General features: G+C 51.4%; 2 protein-coding genes across 3 annotated transcripts; both read right to left on the bottom strand.

Annotated features, from left to right (window-relative positions):
* Positions 1–1,127: 1,127 nt before the first annotated feature.
* phf21ab (PHD finger protein 21Ab) lies at positions 1,128–13,595 on the bottom strand. Its single transcript, XM_086109864.1, is given in 20 exon segments — positions 1,128–3,672; positions 4,403–4,506; positions 4,579–4,654; positions 4,891–5,046; positions 5,255–5,396; positions 5,398–5,438; positions 5,440–5,468; positions 6,116–6,176; positions 6,275–6,354; positions 6,454–6,505; positions 6,573–6,683; positions 6,763–7,089; positions 7,301–7,537; positions 8,399–8,554; positions 9,118–9,183; positions 9,287–9,319; positions 10,568–10,657; positions 10,797–10,848; positions 11,579–11,622; positions 13,237–13,595. Coding segments are annotated over 18 exon segments (2,442 nt in total). The 5' UTR covers positions 10,839–10,848; positions 11,579–11,622; positions 13,237–13,595; the 3' UTR covers positions 1,128–3,033.
* A 1,458-nt stretch (positions 13,596–15,053) lies between these two features.
* On the bottom strand, positions 15,054–18,212 carry LOC147206936 (muscarinic acetylcholine receptor M4-like). 2 transcript variants are annotated; one of them, XM_086108905.1, is made up of 3 exons: positions 17,987–18,212; positions 16,432–16,513; positions 15,054–16,350 (listed from the first exon to the last, which is right to left on the bottom strand). In XM_086108905.1, the coding sequence occupies exons 2-3, from the start codon at positions 16,507–16,509 to the stop codon at positions 15,307–15,309; spliced, it is 1,122 nt and encodes a 373-aa protein (XP_085965031.1). In that variant the 5' UTR covers positions 16,510–16,513; positions 17,987–18,212; the 3' UTR covers positions 15,054–15,306. The 2 variants fall into 2 exon arrangements, with proteins under 2 accessions (XP_085965031.1, XP_085965029.1); XM_086108903.1 differs by having other exon boundaries at positions 15,054–16,513.
* Positions 18,213–18,216: the final 4 nt, after the last annotated feature.

Consider the following 18,216-nt stretch of genomic DNA (forward strand, 5'->3'; position numbering starts at 1 on the left):
TGGTGGGGCGGAATTTAATTTGTTGTTCTTTCGCAGTTCATTTGAAAAGGCGTCCTGGTTGCTTTCCTCCTCGGTCGGAATCGCACCACTGTAGCTCATGACAGTGCTTCGGTCAAATTTTCACACACAGTGCTACCTTGAGATAGGAGTGACGCAATGTAAAGCTTTTCGAGATACAAGCCATTGTTTGGACATTTTATTGATAGATTTATTTCTCTTGCTGGCAAAAACTTTAGATAGAAGCGATCTGAACTCAATTCAAGTCTACAACAAGCAGCAGTGTAGCAGCCAGTGAACGATTTTTCTTTGTTGTCGAGTACTGTACCTTATTTCCGACGACTTGACTGCAGCCCGATGGCGGCCTCAGCCTCAACCAGACTCATCCTTGCTCGACATTCCTATCAAAACTTATCAGCGAGGGTGCCCGCGATCTGGCTCCCTCTGCTGGTCACAAAGCGCCAAAGCATCTGTCCAATGCAATTCAATGTCGGAGCACCTCTTGCTCCCAAGCGGGTTTGAAACACTGTTTTGAACTGCAAACACTACTTTGAAACCCTAGCCCTAATTTGAAATTCTTATTTGAAACCCTCGCCCTAACTTTGAAACCCTAATACTCATTTAGAACCTTACTTTGAAGTCAAAACACCAATATGAAACCCAAACCCTAATTAGAAATCCCTCTTTGAAACCCCAAATTTACTTTGAAACCTTAACTGTAATCTGAAATAGTAAACACTATTTTGAAAACCGAACCCAAAAGTCTGAAACAGCATTTTTGAAATGCCATTTTGAAACTCTTCATTGAAATCCCAAGACACTTCTTGGAGATTTTGGACCATGGCCTGACCCTCCTCAGGGTCTTTTTAAAAAATAAAATCAAATAGAAAAAAAATCTAATGATTTTGTATAGGTCGGCAAACATTTGGACTCACGTCCGGCACTAGCTGTTAACACAAAAGTTTGCGGATGCAGGTTGGTACAAAGAAATAGATGGAATAATTTGACGTGTAACTTGCACCAGCGCAACAGATAATGCGAACCTCACCTCTGGATTTGGTTTTAATATGGAGTTAGGTTTTTTTTCTCCATCGTAAATGCATTGTCAAGCAAAAAGAACAACACAAAAGTGATGGTTTTGAGGATTTATTAGCAAACTGATAAAATAAATAAATAGAAATTGATCAAATGCTCCTAGTGGTGGCTTGGTGCCATCCTGTAACCTAGCAACAGTATTTAGTGAAACACTGCATCATCATCATCATTATCATCACAAGAAGAGGAGGCTCAATACAGAGGTAAGAATCCCACCAACATGGCCAACAGAAGACACGTGTGGAACACAAGTCCAAAAAAATAAACACATTCCTTTCCAAAATTATGAAAAATACAAACAATTATACAAAGATTCCCGATGTACACTTGTTCTTTATTTGGAGCGCTACAATGCGTCTGAGCACATGGATTAAAAAAAAAAAAAAAAAGTCAGGTGTGGGGATCACAGGGTCACGTGAGGACAACACTCGAAGGCCACTGTCATGACTAGACGCTGGCAAACGGACACTTTTGACTCTGAGCAATGCCGCATTTCCCTCCCGTGAGCAGGTGTCATCTGCGTTCTTTGGATGAATGGGCCCTTTTTGCTCCGCCCACTCAGACGACAGCTCCTACTGGCTCCGCCCATTCCAAACCAACCCAAAAAAACAAAAGCAAAATGAACGAAACAATAAACAGGAATGCATCATTAACTTGTGTATAAAATTTGCATAAGAAGGCATGCATTGATGGGGGGGGGGGTCACATTTTTTTTTGTTATAATACTGCTCAAGTGAAAAAGTGCATCACCGCCTGGGCTTTGCCATCAGGACAACCTGGCAGACTTGGCAACCTTTGACCCCTCAATGAGCGAGTTGATCAGGTAAAAACAAAAACAAAAAAAACATTTAAGGCAGTAAAACACTGAGCGGCCAATGAGGTGAATGGGCGGGTCCACGCGTCACAGTGCAAGTCAAGACAAATCGAAGAAGGCACTCGAGGTACCTACTGGGGAGTGTGGGGGGGGGGTGACTATGAGATATGCTAATTGGCTGACACGAGTCATGAGACCTCAAAAGTGGACAAAAAGAAAAAACGCAAACAAAAGAGGCACCATGAATGATGAAGCGGGAAGTGAGCGGCGCCCCCTGCAGGCTCTTCTTGTGCTTCCTCCAAAGTGGGAGGACTCAGGTGGCATCACAGAACCAGAAGAAGAAACCAACTTGTGCTTTTTTTTTTTTTTGTCGCCGTTAAGCGGAAGCTTTAGCTCCGCCCCCGGCGCATTTGATGCGTTTGGCAGTTGAAGATGGTGGTGGGGCAGAGCAAAACACAAAGCACTTAATTCCCAACACCAGGAAGACGTGAACACGTTGTCCTAGAAAAACAAAAGCACATCACATGGACACACCAATGACGACTCACAACAACAACACCGCTCTGGCTCCGCCTCCTCCACACCGCCTTCGTGGGAGGGCGGGGCTACAGTCTCTAGAACAGGTGGGGGAGGGCGGGGAGTCTTCAAACAAAGAAGTGACGGACGGCGTCAGAAAGTTAAGTGGGCGGCGCTCTTGGGGTGAAGCTCCGGGCAGCCATGTTGGATCACGACCACGATGAAGACGGTGATGATGATGTCGTGCTCCTTGTCCGCTTGAAGCACTTCTTTGTTTGAAGGTTGCTGCCCTTGAGCAGGATCGGACGGGGGACCTCACCGACCGCTCTTGGACCGCTCTCCGAGGCGGGCGGCGTGGCCCCCGTCCGCCACTCCGCGACCGCGCACACCCCCACCCCAGACCGTCGGGACAGGCACACTCTGGTGTGATGGATTCAGTCTCCTTTCGAGCGTTCCCATGACAACGTCTATGGCTAAGTGGCCGCGAGCACACGACCAGGCCGCTATCTACCATCGACACAGGCTGACGATACGACGCAAACAAACGACATTTACACACATTGGCAACTTTTTTCCCCCCCCCGGTATCGCATTCCACGTGAAAGCGACGCTCACTCTGCTGGCACACAATGCTGGGAGGGTTCTGAGGTTTTGCTGTTGCTGTCGTTGATGTCCCGTTTGTCCCGCGTCGCCGTCTCCGAAGGGCCGGTGATGGACATTTTGTTCTCAGAGTCGGCGGCGGGGACGTCCGCAGCGGAGGGGGGGTGCGGCGGCGGCGGCAGCTCACCCGTACCGTTGGCGGTGGCCGGCGTCGGCGCCTCCGAGGAAGTCGCCGCGTCCACCTGCGGAGACGCGACAGTCTCGCCCTCCGCCGCACCCTCCGCCCATACGGCAGGTTCTGTCTGAGCTTCTCCTCTATCATCCGGTCCACGCGTGACGTCGTCGCCGCGACGGTCGGCGTCCCCAGAGGTGGTCTCGCTCCTCTCTGGCGCCCGCTCCCCAGCTTTGTCGCTCTCAGCCGCATCGCTGGCCTCTACCTCGGGCGGTGTCGGCTCAACATGAGGCGAGGCCGGCTCGGCTTCGGGCGGCACCGTGGCATCTCGGACTCGTACGTCCCTGCCATTGGGGTCGGAAGTCGCCGGGTTGAAGTTGAAGGCCTGGATGAGGCGGACCAGATGTTTGACTTTGTCCAGGGACAGCTGCATCTCCTTCTGGCGAGCCAGGATGCCGTTCTTGGTCTCCATGCACTTCTGACGGCGAAAAGACATGAGCGGAGAAGTCAAGAAAAAAAGCAAATGAACCAAGTTCACTTGACAGGTCAAAAATGACTCATGTATCTTGTGTCTGATGGTGAACACTGGCAGGCAAAACAATGACACGCTCTGCCACTAGATGGCAGAAGGTCCACAAGGAAGCGTCAATCCAAGTCGCACGAATAATCAGGCCCAAGTTTCATCCCGACTCAGGACAGTTGGATTTAACTGATCACAAATCGTTTTTGCAGTATTAAGCGGCTACGTTGACAAAGAAGCATCACATGTTCTTCGACCACTCACCTCAAAAACACACTTTTTTGGGTTAAGCAAGAAAAATATTACGATTCCACACAAACAGGTATATAATGAAATCAATTACTTATATAAAGCATCGGTAATGTATGCGGGGACGAGCAAAAAGTAACAACAACTGTAGGGTTGTATGTGTTCATCAAAGTCTGAGGAAACAAAGATCACATTCGGGGTTCCACAGGGGTCCATCCTTGGACCACTTCTATTGAAGGTCTACACGCTGCCCTTTGATTGGCACCTATCTGCGCCACCTGCGGCGAGTTATGATGACTTATGTTACACAAGCGTATTTGCTCCGTTTTTTTTTTATCTCTCCCTACTTGATGAGCAGGAGCGTATCAGGAGCTTGCTCCCAACTTTAATTTTGGCTCGCATGACAAATGAACGGCCGAATAAATCAATAGACGTTTACCGTGATGGAGTTGCTGAGCTGCTTGACTCGTTGTTCCAGCTGCTCACGCTCCAGCCGCAGTTCTGCACTCCACTTGATGAGCTTCTGCTTCTCTTCTTCTTTCGCTGCGCAAACACGAGGGAATACTCGTGAGCTCACCGTAGCCGCCGGCGCTCGCCGGGCCCACGGTGGCTCACCTTCTTTGTAGGCGATGTAGGAGTGGACGATGGCCAGCGTTCCGGGCCACGGAATGGCTTCTTCTTTCTTGAGGATCTGCGGAGAGAAACTGGCGCTCGTCAGACACGGAAAAGACGCGACGGGATCGGGGGAGGCAAGGGGGCGGGGTCAGGGGGGGGGGGTGCGAGCGGCGGCGACGGCCGTCGCCTAGCGGCGAGGCCAAGGCCGCGAACGGGCACAATGGAGCGGGCGGATGCGTGACACAACGGACGGGACAAGTGTGCGGCGTGGATGCTTACAAAGGGTTGAACAGTCCTAAAGCGGGCTGTTACCTGATCTTGGCATTTGGGACAGATCCACATGCCTTTAGGAATGCTTTTCAGGGGCGGTTCCAGGCAGTCCAGGTGATAGACACGAGAACACGTGTCGCACATGAGCAACTGGCCACTGCGTCTGCACACAGTGCAGAAGTCCTCATGGATGTCTCCCTGCGAGCAAGAATTGGACCAATCAGTCGCCCCGCCCGCCCGCCCGCCCGCCAGGCAGAGGAGCGGCCGGCTTTGGTCGGGGGCCGGTGGTCATGTGTGTTAATTTGGCCGAGAGGCTGTTCACTTTGTAAGACTGATGACATGTGGGTGGATGATTGACAGACTACTGAGCCGACGGCGGCCTTCCGCCCCCCCCTCGGTTACTTACATCCCCAGAGCTGGGGCTGGGCAGGGGGAGGGGGTGGGCGGGGCTGGAGGGGGAGGTCGGGGTGAGGCAGCCCAGCTCCGGGACGCCGCCGTATTTGGGTGGGCGACCTGGGTGGAATGAGACAGACGACAAAGACGGAAAAAAAGAAAAAAAAAAGGAAAAGAAAAAAAAAGATGGAGAGGGGGGAAGAACAACAACAGTCTGCGTGACATACCTTGGAAAGGGAGTCGTCGTTGGCTAGCATGAGGTGTGGGGGGGGGGGGGGGAGGGAGGGGGAGGGCGGGAGGAGGAGGAGGGGGGGAAGTCAGAAGCACAGACAGTGTTAGTGCGCACGCCGCCATCATGCTCGGTGAACTGCGCGCCGCCGCCGCGACTCGAAAGAAGCTCCTCGGGCGCTCGGGCTTTGCCGCGCGAGCCGACACGATCCAGAGGCGGCAATCAAACCTGCGAGTCGGGACAGTTACACTACGTGGACGCGCCTCTTGATCGATCTTAATTGTTTTTCGCAGGACGCGGCGGACGATTTGCACGCGCCGCTTGGTTTCCTTTCCCGTCGGTCGTCAAGTCCCTTCCTCGCCGTCCTGCGGGAGGCGACTCGACTTGCCGGCTCAGAGGCTTCGAAATCGGGTTAGTGGTGAAAAGTGAGTGAAACGTGACGGCAGCGAGGACAGGAAGCGTGTTAATAACGGCATGTAGAGAGACACGGGGACAGGACGCACAAGTCCGGACTCGCCGGGAGCCCTCGGCCCCGACTCGTTGTTAGTGCCGACGCCTTATTTGACTCGTGAGTTTGCAGATCGCGGCGTCAGTCGCGCACTTTGTTGCGGGGCAGACTGCTCGCCGTCGCTAGAGTATACCGACCTCTCTTCCGGGTTCCCAGGTGCAGAGGGCTGTTCAGGTAACTCACAGCGCTCTTTTTCCTCTGAAACACAAACAGCATCGAACGCCACAGGAGCGGGCGACCTTCAGGCAGCCGCAAAGAAAAGGAAACGGCACGTCTTCAGCCGAACGCGGATTTACCTCGGGCTCAAACACGGCGCCGCTGTAGACCGGGTTGGCCGTGGTTCTCCTCTTCCTCTCCTGCCTTTTGCTCTGAATCTCTGCAAAGAGGCGCAACGTGTTCAAGTTGCTGGCGCCGAGCTCCAGAACAGGCACAAAGTCTTCTCGGCGGTCGGCACGCCGAGCGAAAGAAGGCTCACCTTCCAAGTGGTCGTGCGTTACGAGACCCAAGGACACCATAAAGGCCAGTTTCTAGAAGAGAGACGTGCAATCAGACAAGCGGCGTGACGCCACGGCGACGGCCTCACCCGTCGCCTACCTCTGGACTCTCCTCCTTCTTGGGCCTGGGGGGCGGAGACAAGGGCGGAGTCGACGAAGAGGGGAGCGCGCTGACCAGCTTGTGCTCGGCTCCGCCTCCTGATTTAACAGTCTGCCGAGAGAGGACGGCGAGAAGTCACGCGACTCGCCGGGTGGGCGCCGCCCTCGGCGTCGGCGCCGCTTTCCCTTACCTTGGGCTCGGCGGTCACGGCGCTGATCTGGAGAGGCTGGGCGGGGGCGGCGGCGGGGTCGGGCGCACGGGCGGGGCTGGCGAGGCAGGCGGCCGTGGTGGGCGTGGCGATGACGATGCCGGTCAAAGGGGCGGCGCCCGTCTTGACGCAGGGCTGTCCGTTCACGATGCGCAGCTGGTGAATGGGCGCGGCCGACGAAAGCGAAGGCGACAGCTTGGTGGCCAACATGACGGGCCTCTGCAGCAGTTGTGGCGCCGCCATCATGGGCGGGGGAGGCGCAGGGGCGATGGGGATGTTGGCGGGCAGGGCGGGCTTTGGTCTGACCTGCTGATGAACCGCAGCCCATCAGAAAACCGGAAGCGACAGTCGCGTTTGTGAAGCGAGGTCTTTTTTTTTTCTTCTTCTTTGAAACTAAAACGCTCATCAACTTTGTACAGTTGTATCGTCGCAGTCCCGTTTGCTCGGATTTTGATACAAATGTGTTTCGCGATGACCGGGCCCCAAGTCGGGTCATTCATACGCGCGCACACGGACTTACCAGCATGGCGTTCTTGGAAACGAGCCTCAGTGGTTCCAAACTGTGAGCGCTTAGTTTGCCCGCCACTTGCAGGTTGATGGGGGCATTGTGCGCGTCGGGTTTGGAGATGGCGGTGGTTACCATGGTGACAGTGGCCGGGCGTTGCGGCAGGATGGAGCCGGGCAGGGAGGGCGTGGCCGCAGCTTTCAGCACCAGAGGTAGCGTCTTGGTGGTGAGGACCGGCGTCACTGTCAGCGTCTGCCCCAGTCAGACACAAAAAAAACCCCCGCAAACAACACTTGAAATGTGCATCTCGACAAGGGCTCAAGAAATTTTTTTTTTATCCAATTCAAATGCCGCTTTCAATTTGTAAAGGGTGCGATTTGGAAAGAAAACAAGTTCAGTGCGTCGCAAAGGCAGTCCACATTTTCCCATATCATCCCCCCCCCCCCCCCCCCCAAGACCTTTCAAAGTGATAAAGCCGTTGCTCGGCATCCGACTTATGACGGACTGACTTGTGTTTAGGCCACACTTTGTTTGGTAGAATGTTGTAAAGTTGCCGTCGTGAAGGTTTGAAAGACTGCAAGTCAAAGTTCACAACTAAAAACGTCTTTCATTTCAATTCCTGGTTCCTCCAACTCGATTTTAGCATGAGGCTAACCTATAAAAATCAAAAATAAAAAAAACAGAAAAAGCATTTGTGTATATGAAATCCAGTCTTTTTTTTTTATGTTATACAGATTGCTTGCGTTTGTGACAGAAAAAAAAAGATACATGCGAAGAGGACCTTGACAAAAATAATCGCATAATAAATCGCAATATTGTGGAGAGGAAAAAAATGCTATTAGATGGGGATGAAACTAATCCTCGAGTTATTTGAGTAACCCTAATTAGAATCAATAACTAAGTAAATATTCTACCGCAGAGCCCCGTTTATTTGGTGCGTACGATCAAGCTAGTAGCAGGAACAATTGGTCTTGCCGTGTGCGAGTTGAACGAACCAGCGCACTGAGAAGGCCAACGTCAAATGGCATAACTGCGGGCCATTAAAAAAAATATATATATATTTTATGTATATATGTGAATGTGTGTGTGTGCGTGCGCGCGCGCGTTTGGTACCTGCTGCAGCCCCGCAGGAATCTGCTGGCTCTGCATCAGGTTGGTGGGCTTGTTGACATCGCCCCCCACAGGAGGCGCGTGGACCTGCAGCTGCACTTTGGATTCTGGTTCTTGCTTGACCAGCAGCTCTTTCCTCAGTTGCTCGACCACCTTTTTCTGTCGGTACGCAAGAAACGCACAGACGCAAGTCGTCATGTTCATACTGATTGGAAGCAAAATCTTCTGGCCCGGACGAATGGCACCGTGGCGTTTTGTTTTTTGTGCGGGGGACTTCATCCATCGCCTCAGAAGCACCGGTGCGTCGTCGGTATGTTATTTGGCGCCACTAAAGATGGAGTTTGTTCTTCAGACGCAACCTCTTTGAGACCTTTTCAGGCAATTTCCACGTTCCTGTCTCGGCGTTGGTCTCCAGGGGAACCGGCGCGATGAGAACGACAGCGCTCAAAAGAGCTCAGAGTGTTTTCAAGTATCGCGTCGTGTCGGTCGAGCGCGACGTCGTACGATAACCCTCATAAAAATAGCCAGCGCTTCAAAAGACAAAATATTCTCCAGATGCCATTGCTCGTCAAACAGAACCACCAGCAACCAGATTGACTACCGATGTTTGCCCGCAAACAAACGTACACGAGAGACACGGGCGAGATTTCGTGTTGGGTTTGAAGCGATCCAAACGGCGCCGGCTTGTGGAAATGCGCACGGGCACATGAAGGCGTCTCTACCTGCTTCTCGCTCAGTGCGGTGATCTTTGCTTGGAGTTCATGAAGTTGCTTCTTCAGATCTGCGTTCTGCAGAAGAACAGAGGGGTAGGGGGGGGGGGGGGGTTAAAAAAAAAAGACATTGGGTCATGTGACCGCTTCTTCCCGTGACTGGGGCTGCGGGCGACTTTACCTGAGGGTCCTGCTTCATCTGGGCCACCAGTTTCTGTGGGCAACAAAACACACACAGTCAGCAGTGCTAGTGAATGGGAGGTGGCGGGTGGCGGGGTGGGGGTGGGGGTGTTTCTCTCACAATTTAGGCCACTTTATATCGCGCTAACCAAATATTTTCAGTTATTATATTTAAAAAATATGCAAAATGCACCCGGTCGTGCCGTTATAAAAATAAAAAAAATTTAAATTAAAAAATTTGCAAACGTAAACAGAAGCAAAGTAGCCTGCATATTTTTGCGCAAATGCGGATATCAATCTAACTCCATTTGTTTTTCTGACATAAGTTGATTAATTAAAAGAAATGAGTAAATAATGCAATGGGCATAACACAACGCCATAGCATGACGGATGCTGGCTTTTGAATATGGCGTCCATCACACTTCGCATGGTTCGTTTCCTCTGTGACCGGGGAGGACGCGACTTACACAATTCTCCCCCCAAATTTCAAATACGGACTCGTCAGACACACTTTTCCACTTGGCATCAGGCGGAAACCAATTCAGCACCGTTCACCGGGCGGTGTTAATATCTAGCTTTGGCTTTGCACGGTCGAGTTTGAACGTGCAATCGCTGATGTAGGATCGAACCGTTTGTGACCGATATTAACACATCGGCTTTGCAAATCATCGCACTCAGTTTTTAATTGACCTTTTACACGATGCCCCAAATTCATTTGAATTGGGGTTTGTAAACAGAGCTTGCAGCTGTTTTGTTAAAAAAAAAAAAAAAGAAAAGAAAAAACACACCCGAGGAAGATCAACCTATCAGAGACAAAATGCCTGACTGCCAAATTTCAAACTGTTAACATGAAGCGTTATCGTAAGACGCTATGATGAACAAGTCATGCTAGCAGCATCCCAGCTAGCACCGGCTAGCTATTGCTAGCTTGATATCGCCAGCGCTGCCATTTCGTTGACGCCGGGCATCATTCGTTCTCTGTGACGTTTTATCACAATGACAAATCACTTTCATCTTTCGGGTCAATGCCACACCAGGAGAAATCCTCTTCCCGATGAGTCCTAAACACTTTTTTTTTTTAAAAAGACAGACTACAGGGCACCAGTCTGGTACCAGAAAACTCGCCTGCTGATTGAAAAGTTCTGAAACACAGCCTCTGTCCCAGCCAACTAGCTCTCTAACTCCTCGGCCACCACCTGCTGCCGGCAAACTAACTCTTCCTTCGGAGCGGATGTGGCAAAAGTCAACGGAACAACGTCGGCGAAGGACAAGCGAGCGGCACCTGATGGATCTGGATCTCCACCTTCAAAGCCTCCTGCAACGTCTGTAATTCCATCATTGACGCAGTCAGTCTTTCAGCTGATGGATCAGCCTGAACGCACAAAGCAGAAATCAACAGTTTTGCGGGGGGGGGGGGGGGGGGGGGTTGCCAAAGCAACGTGACCCATGTGGACATGAGATGTGTTTCTCTACTCAAAAAGCTTAGAAAAGGTCAAATGACGTTACGGTACCTGAACGCCGTCTCCGGTGGGAAAAGCATCCAACTGAAGCATGAACGTGCTGCTGTGAGAAAGACATCACGGTTTCTACTTACTCACGTATTGCCAAGTTACATTTCAGCGACATGTCGGGAGCGCTTTTGACCTCTGCCTGAGCAACTCTTCACTGTGTGAGGTAAGCAATTAACAGTAGATGCAATCACTCTATCCCGAAGTAACTCCAAATTTGCACAATTCAGATAATAACAGTTGAAACTCGGAGTGAATTTGCGCCGGCTATGCTAACGGCAACTTGTAAAAAACTGCAGATTCTCGGTTGAACTACTTGATGGATGCAAAAAAAAAAAAAAAAAAGGGTGTCGACAGCCTCTGGGTCTTTTTTTTTGCCACATGCTCCAAAATGGTTGCTTGTTGTTATACTCTCTTAGCCACACCCACGTAAGGAAGGGGGGCGAGGGGGTCAGGGGGCAGCACCTTTGCCTAGCCCATGTAACAAAGTGTGACTCCACGGTCTCAACTAGTAAGTAAGCCAAAGAGCGTCATCGATAAGGAAGGCCAAAGCAAGAGAAAAAGTCACAGCGATACAACGGCCTAGCTCAAATCACCTCGGGCATAATTTATGACAAGAGTCGCAGTGGAACAACTCGTATGATAAGGCGGGAATACGCGAAGCGTGCATTATTTTGTGGAACCATCTTAACGTGAAAGTCTTATTATTTCGCTTGTTGGATGAATTCAACATGTTGGATGTAAATACGGTCCACAATATGCGAATGGAATAAATGGGGACTCACCACCCGGCTGTGGGACTGGACTCCGCCCCTCTGCCCTCCCTGCCCTGTACAACAAGTGCACACAACAGCGATTTATAGTCAACATCTTATTAATGAATCATCGATACACCTGCAGGTGGCGGAGACGGACATTGACACGTTCAGTCAGTCAGTCAGTGACTGATAAATAAGTGTCGAACGGTTAATACAGATGTCAAATGAACCACTGCGTGTATTGGTCGATCAAGAAAAAAAAAACTGTATACAATACAAACAATACAATACATGCTGATTTATATAGCGCTTTCACAACAGCTGCAGCTGTAACAAAGCGCTTGACAAAACAGTTAACAAAGTAAAATAAACACATAACATAAAACACGGACAGTCGTGCAATGCTAAACACTTTTCCCTCACATGCTTTGTTGTTTAAAGAAAAGTTTAAAAGGTATAAAAAATTACATCCACAAATATGCTTCAGCTTGGTCCGTAGACATTCTACAATATTGTTGAGTTGTTCACCAACTTCATTAATTACAAAGGGTATGATGTGGGAGAGTTGCACAGTCCAGTTGTTACGCAAAGGCAGAGGCGGTGTACCGGTGAAGCATTTCTTTGCATCGGCACCATAAAGTGGTGTAAAAGCTTTCCGTTCTTATTCTATTGACGTCGGTTGCAAAGAAGAGCTGCAGTGACGTCACGGCAGACTTGTTTAGATACCCTTAGCTTAGATTTAAAAAACGAGACGCTTTTCTCTACTTTCTGAGTAACTTGCGAGTAAAACCTGCCCTCGGAATGCTTCCCAAGTTGAAAAGTTGCACGCGTCACTCCTGAAGGGCACACAGGTGAGCACAGGTAGGGGGCGATCAGGCGCCGCCGGGTTAATTGGCGTAATTGCAGCCGGGATGGGATGTCAGGTCAGGGGAGGTGCGGACGAGCAGCCGTCGCGAGCCGCCAACACCGACGACGTTAAAATGGAGGTTTCACTTTGTGCTCCGAGCACTCGAGTCAAGTGCTCCAATAAATGTTTTATAAGCGTCTCATTCATGGCCGACGCCGGATACTCCAGCTCTGCTTTGGAACCAACCCGGGCCACCGCAACGTGTGCGGCGTCGGTTCCGGCGGGCGCTCGAAGCCTCACCGGGTCCAATAGGTCCAAAGTGACAGCAGCGCCCAACGTCGGAGAACAAGTGAACGTTAACGTTAGCGTGCTAGCTAGTTAACGCTAGCGCCACGTTAGCCTTGGCAAGCTAACGCGGCTAAGTTCTGCCGAAAGATGAAGATGAGGCGACGGGAGAGCGGAGGGGGAGGCCGGCCGGAGCGCACTCCGACGCCCACCCGAAATCACGACGACCAACGGGCGGCAGAAGGACGCCTCCGAGACTGCTCAAAGGCGGCCACCCCCGCTGGCCGCAGAGCTGCGAGCGAGGGCTAGGAAGGCTACGAGCCGCCTCTGGCTGTCCAACTTGTGTCGGCCTCTTCCTCGTCCTCCTCCTCCTCCTCCTCCGCAGGAACTCCGACAAGAAGCCGCAAAGAGGCAGCAAAGAGCACAACGAGGCCCCCCAAAAGAGCCCGGAGGCCGCACGCGAGCACGCACACGGACACGGGACGCGCGTCAACTCAGGGCGAGCGAGGTCGACATTAAAGTTAGCAAATGAAAAAGCTCGATGTGCACTTACTCAGCAGCAGTCCTCCTCCAGATTAATTCAATATATATCTCCAACTAGCCGATCCACGATAGAACAAGAGCCCACAAAGAGTCCCACTCGCTCCTTCCCCGGCACCTTGACTTAGTTGCTCAATTTTGGACGTAGTTTGGGCAAATTCGTGAGAAAAGACACAAACTGAAGCTATAAAACAAGAACTCTTGTTCAATCTCATTCAGCTCAGCCTGCACACAGCTCATATCACTCCGCCGCAGAGCTACACGAAGGCCCAACAAAACTACTTCTCCGTCTCCAAAAAGCCGCTTTAGCTGGCACCGAGTCGTCGACATCGGTGACGCCGTTTCCGAAAGTGTGTCGGACGGCACCGATCGGCCTCGCCGGCCCGCAAAAAGATATCTTCCCGAAGCGGACTAGTTTTTGTGTCGGTGCGGCGAATTTATTTCACTTTGCCTAAGGAACGGCGGTGCTGCGACTCCCATTGCCTAGGGAAAAGACCCGGATGTAAACTCAGTGAAACTACCGAAAGTGCTCGTGAGCGCGCGAGCGTTTCCACGTACGCGCGCGCACGCACGCACACGTCCGATCTCATTCGTTCTATCCATTGCACTATTGGCGCTGATAATATGCGTATCGTATTTGTATGGTAGTGCTGTACGATCGCCTTCGACCTGGCAGAAATCGCTGAGGCGCTTGTTGCCTCGTGCACTTCAACACTTCGGGCGAAGAAGTCGGACGCTTCCCTCTGTACGTGGAGCCACTCAGAAGAATCGTTCGTCATGACACCATAGATATATATTTGACTCACGTTGTTATTCTCCATCTATTCCAGCAGGGGTCGCGACAGCTTTCCTTTTTCCATAGCGCTCTCTAAGCGACCAGCTCAAGCGGGTCGCTTGGGTGAGCTGGACCAGCCTGTCCCAGCCGCGACTGTGGTGCCAGCCGACTCGGTCGTGAGGCGGCCGGCCAGGCAACACCCTGGACTGGTCGCCAGCCCAATCAATAACTCATGAGCTCAAATCTTTAGTGTACGTGTAATAAGTATTACAATATTAAGATATTGAGTGAGTTGTTTTTTTTTCTGAAAAGAAAATGTACAAAATCAGTTGTGCGGTTTTGTGCCATCCTTGAATGGTCATTTACAGTATGTGGATGTTTTCTTGTTTGCTTCAAACCCTTCATGGGTTAGGGAAAGTGGATCTTTAGTATGTGGATTGAAAAAAAAAGTATTTTAAAAGATTAAATGTATTAAGAGTATGTAGTTTGCATTTATGCGCGTATTTTGATTATATTTTTAAAAAGCATTTCGCCCTACGTCTGGTTCGCGCACGGTGCTCTTTTTGCACGTTGTTTTACGGCTGGCCTCTAGAGGGTGCTGCTTTCGCTTACATTCAATTGTCTCAGTTTGTCTTCTTATGACCTCACACTTTTGGTCTGCTTTGAAATATCGCAAATATGCAAATGACAACAACTGGGCGGCGTATAAACACAAAGTCGTTCCTCTTTGTGCCATCGTGACATCACGGCCACAAGACGAAAGCTGAGGAAGCAGACTTAACGGGCCTACTGGTAAGAACACGCGCGCACAAACTTTGGGTGACCGAGGCGGAGTACACAATAAACAAGCTTGTCAAACTCAGTAACTAAAGCGTAAGTAGCCCGATAATGAAAATGTCCCAACGGCAACACAGCACACGGAAAACTCATCGAAGCGTAGTTCTTGCCAGCAAGGTTCTTGCACAAGATATTCATGAACATCCATCAAATTGGATGTAAGACTCACAAATGAGGAAAGCAACAGAACCACACGTGAACGTTACGAAAACCGTCATTACCATTTACTTCACTTGATCACGTCATCAGATGAAGCCAACGTCATAATAGACAAGGTGGACGATGTCACATTAAAACGGACATAACACGACATCACAGCAATTGCGACATGTCTGATGTCACATCCAAGAAACGGCATGTTTGCATGCAGTTGGCATGACGTCATTTCCCGTTGCCAACGTTTGTAACGGCAGCCCGCGCTATTGCTCAGCTTCACTACGTCGGCTCAGAAGCGACGACCCCCGTTGACCTTTACACGGGCGGGTCGGGGCGGCGGCAGAGCAGCAGGCGGCGGAAGGTGCTCCTGAAGGTGGGGCTGCAAAGGGCGTAGCAAGCGGGGTCCACGGCGCTGTTGACGTAAACCAGCCAGAGGCCCGCCTGCCACAGGACGTCTGGGATGCGCACGTGACCGAAAGCGGCCACGAGCGCCATGGCGTTGTGCGGCGCCCGGGTCAGGATGAAGGTCAGAAGGATGGTCAGAATGGTGCGCGTCACCCGCCTCTCCCTGACTGTGACTCGACGCCAGGCGGACGACGGCGCAGGGGAGGCGGATAACGCCGCCGAGGCCGCCCGATATCGTCGAGAGCGAGCCGAGTTGTCGTGGTGGTGGTTTATGCCGGTGCAAGATGGAGGTGGCGAGAAGGCGGTCAACTCGGACGAGTTGCTTCCGATGGACGCTCGCGCCCCGTTCCTCCGAAATCGGTCAAGGTACGAGCAGTCGCCGGTAACCTCGCCTCGCAGGGAAGGAGCGGATGTCCCGACCCGGTCCCCCGGTGGCCGGCGACGCCCGCTCAGCCGCCGCCGGCTGGCGGCAGACACGTGTCCGTACAGGCCCACCATGGCCAAGCCGGGCAGGAAGAAGGCGGGCAGGGTGGTCCCGAGAGTGACCGCGGGGCTGGCAAGCAACCGCGGGTAACACTCGGGTTCGGGGACCAGGCGCTGGCCCCCGGCTCTCTGCCAGCACAGGATGGCGGGCGTCCACAGGGCGAAGGACAGCAGCCAAGCCAGCGCGATCATCAGGGCGGCCATCTTGCCCGTGCGCCGCAGCGGGTAGCTGAGCGGCCGGGTCAAGCAGAAGAAGCGGTCCAAACTGATGAGCAGCAGGTTCAAGACGGCGGCTGCGCTCACCCCGTGGTCCACTACCAGCCAGAGGTCGCAGAGGGCGGCTCCCAGCGGCCAGGAGCCGCATGCCGCGTAGAGCGCGTACACGTTGACGGAGACGGTGCCCACCAGGAGGTCGGCGGTGGCCAGGCTCAGCAAAAAGTAGTTGTTGACGGTACGCAGGCGGCGGTTGACCTTGACGGAGAGGAGAACCAGCGAGTTACCCAGAACGGTGACGCCGCTCAGCGCCACCGTTACCGCGGTGACCAGAAGCACCTGGGCAGCAGACTGGCAGGAGGCGTTGACCGTGGGGCGGGGCCAGGCTGAGGCGTTGGTGTCCGACCCGTTTGCCATTTTCCTTCAACACACGCAAAACGGATGCAATCATATCAACATCCTTGGACACCCTTGACCCGGCTGTGAGCGCTTGCGTAAGGAGCTTGTCTATTATACAAAGGCCAACCCCCCCCCCCCCCCCCCCCGGGGTGGCGGTATAAAACGGACACAAATGAACATTACAACTCTGCACATTCCTCTAAGTCCCAATTCGCTATTTACGTTGATAGGAATAGATACTCCTCCTTCTACTATTTTTTTTTTTCAAATAGACATTTTGCAACAAATCCCCCCCCCCAAAAAAATTAATTTGTGGAAATGGTAAATGGAGTGCACTTCTCTAGCACTTTATCCAAAACGCTCGAGTGCCCTGAGCCCTTTTCAAAAAGCTCACATTCACTTTGAAAACTGTCGATTGAATCTGCCGGTACATTTCCACGGCCGCTTAAAAGGATTTCTTTTGAGGTGAAAATGGCTCCTTCGCCTTTCCGTGGCCAAAAGTAGCACTGGGCCTTCTTTTTTTTGGTGCACTTCGATGCTGTGAATTTATCCCCGTTGGCTGGGAGGCGATGACACGCTGGCCTGCGGCTCTCCCGTGACTGTTGTGCTTCGCAGTTGAAATGAATGTTCATTAGCTGGCAAAGTACCGTATTCCCATGGCCACTTAGGAGTGGCCTTCAAAGCCTTCTCTCAGCTGGCCTGAAAACGTGATCAAAAGCATTTCAAAGTGACTCGGTATTACTTTATTTCCGACAGTCTCGTCCATCAATTATTTTTTGGGGTGGCCAAACAGAGTTCGTTCCTTTGTGTTCCCATGAATGTCCACTTTGCCTTCAGAATCAAGACTCGGCATTGCTGGCCAACGCCATGTCGACACGACGGAAATGTCCGATTCGCTCTCTCTAGTTTTCTTTAAATAATCGGAACCAATCAGATTTCAGATTGAATAAACAGAGCCAGCAAGGAGGCTTCTGGTTTCCATCCTCTGATGGGATCGGAGCTATTTGAGAGGGATTGCACTGAGAATGTGGGGAATGACCGAAAATTCACTTTCAAGCCCAAAAAAAATAAAAATAAAAAAATAAACCAAAACGCCACTTCCATGGCAGCAACAACATAAAGTAGTTTGAAAGCTCTTTAAAGAAAAAAAAAAAGTGCTCCTTGTTGTGATAGTCCAGTTACTGCCATCTGTTACTGTGTTCGTAGGTCAAAGCTTTTTTTTTTTTAGGGATTCACCTCTGCTTCTTGTGGAAAATGCATTTTCAATGTTTGGGTATTTTTGCGTTTACAAAAAAAATAAATAAATGAATCTTCACATTGGGGAGTCAATGGTTCCATGATTTTCACTACTGGTCAGCCTTGTCCCTTTCCCCTGAAAAAGCATTTTAAAAAGTCCCCTTCTCTACGGACAGACAAGTAGAGAACAACAAAAGCAGGGAGATGTGGAAAGGAACTTGACATGACTGCAAAGGGGAACGAACAAGTCTCGACTTACCCGCAAAGGAGTCCCGCCGCCTGCAACAAATCTCCGACGAGATGTCTTGCGCTCGCCTCACTTCAACAAGCGCCGCGTCGTCCCTCCTTCCTCACTCATCATCATCCTTGCTGTCGTCATCGACCCTCATCACATTTGCTTCCCAGTCAAGGCGGGCTGTGTCAAATCTGTGTTTGCTTTTGATAAATGAGGGGGGGGGGGGGATACATGAACACAGTCGTGGTGTTAAA

Source organism: Hippocampus guttulatus, chromosome 4 (assembly GCF_054856545.1).
Source record: "Hippocampus guttulatus isolate MCC_2025c chromosome 4, RoL_Hgut_1.0, whole genome shotgun sequence".
In the NCBI taxonomy this organism is placed as follows: domain Eukaryota; kingdom Metazoa; phylum Chordata; class Actinopteri; order Syngnathiformes; family Syngnathidae; genus Hippocampus; species Hippocampus guttulatus.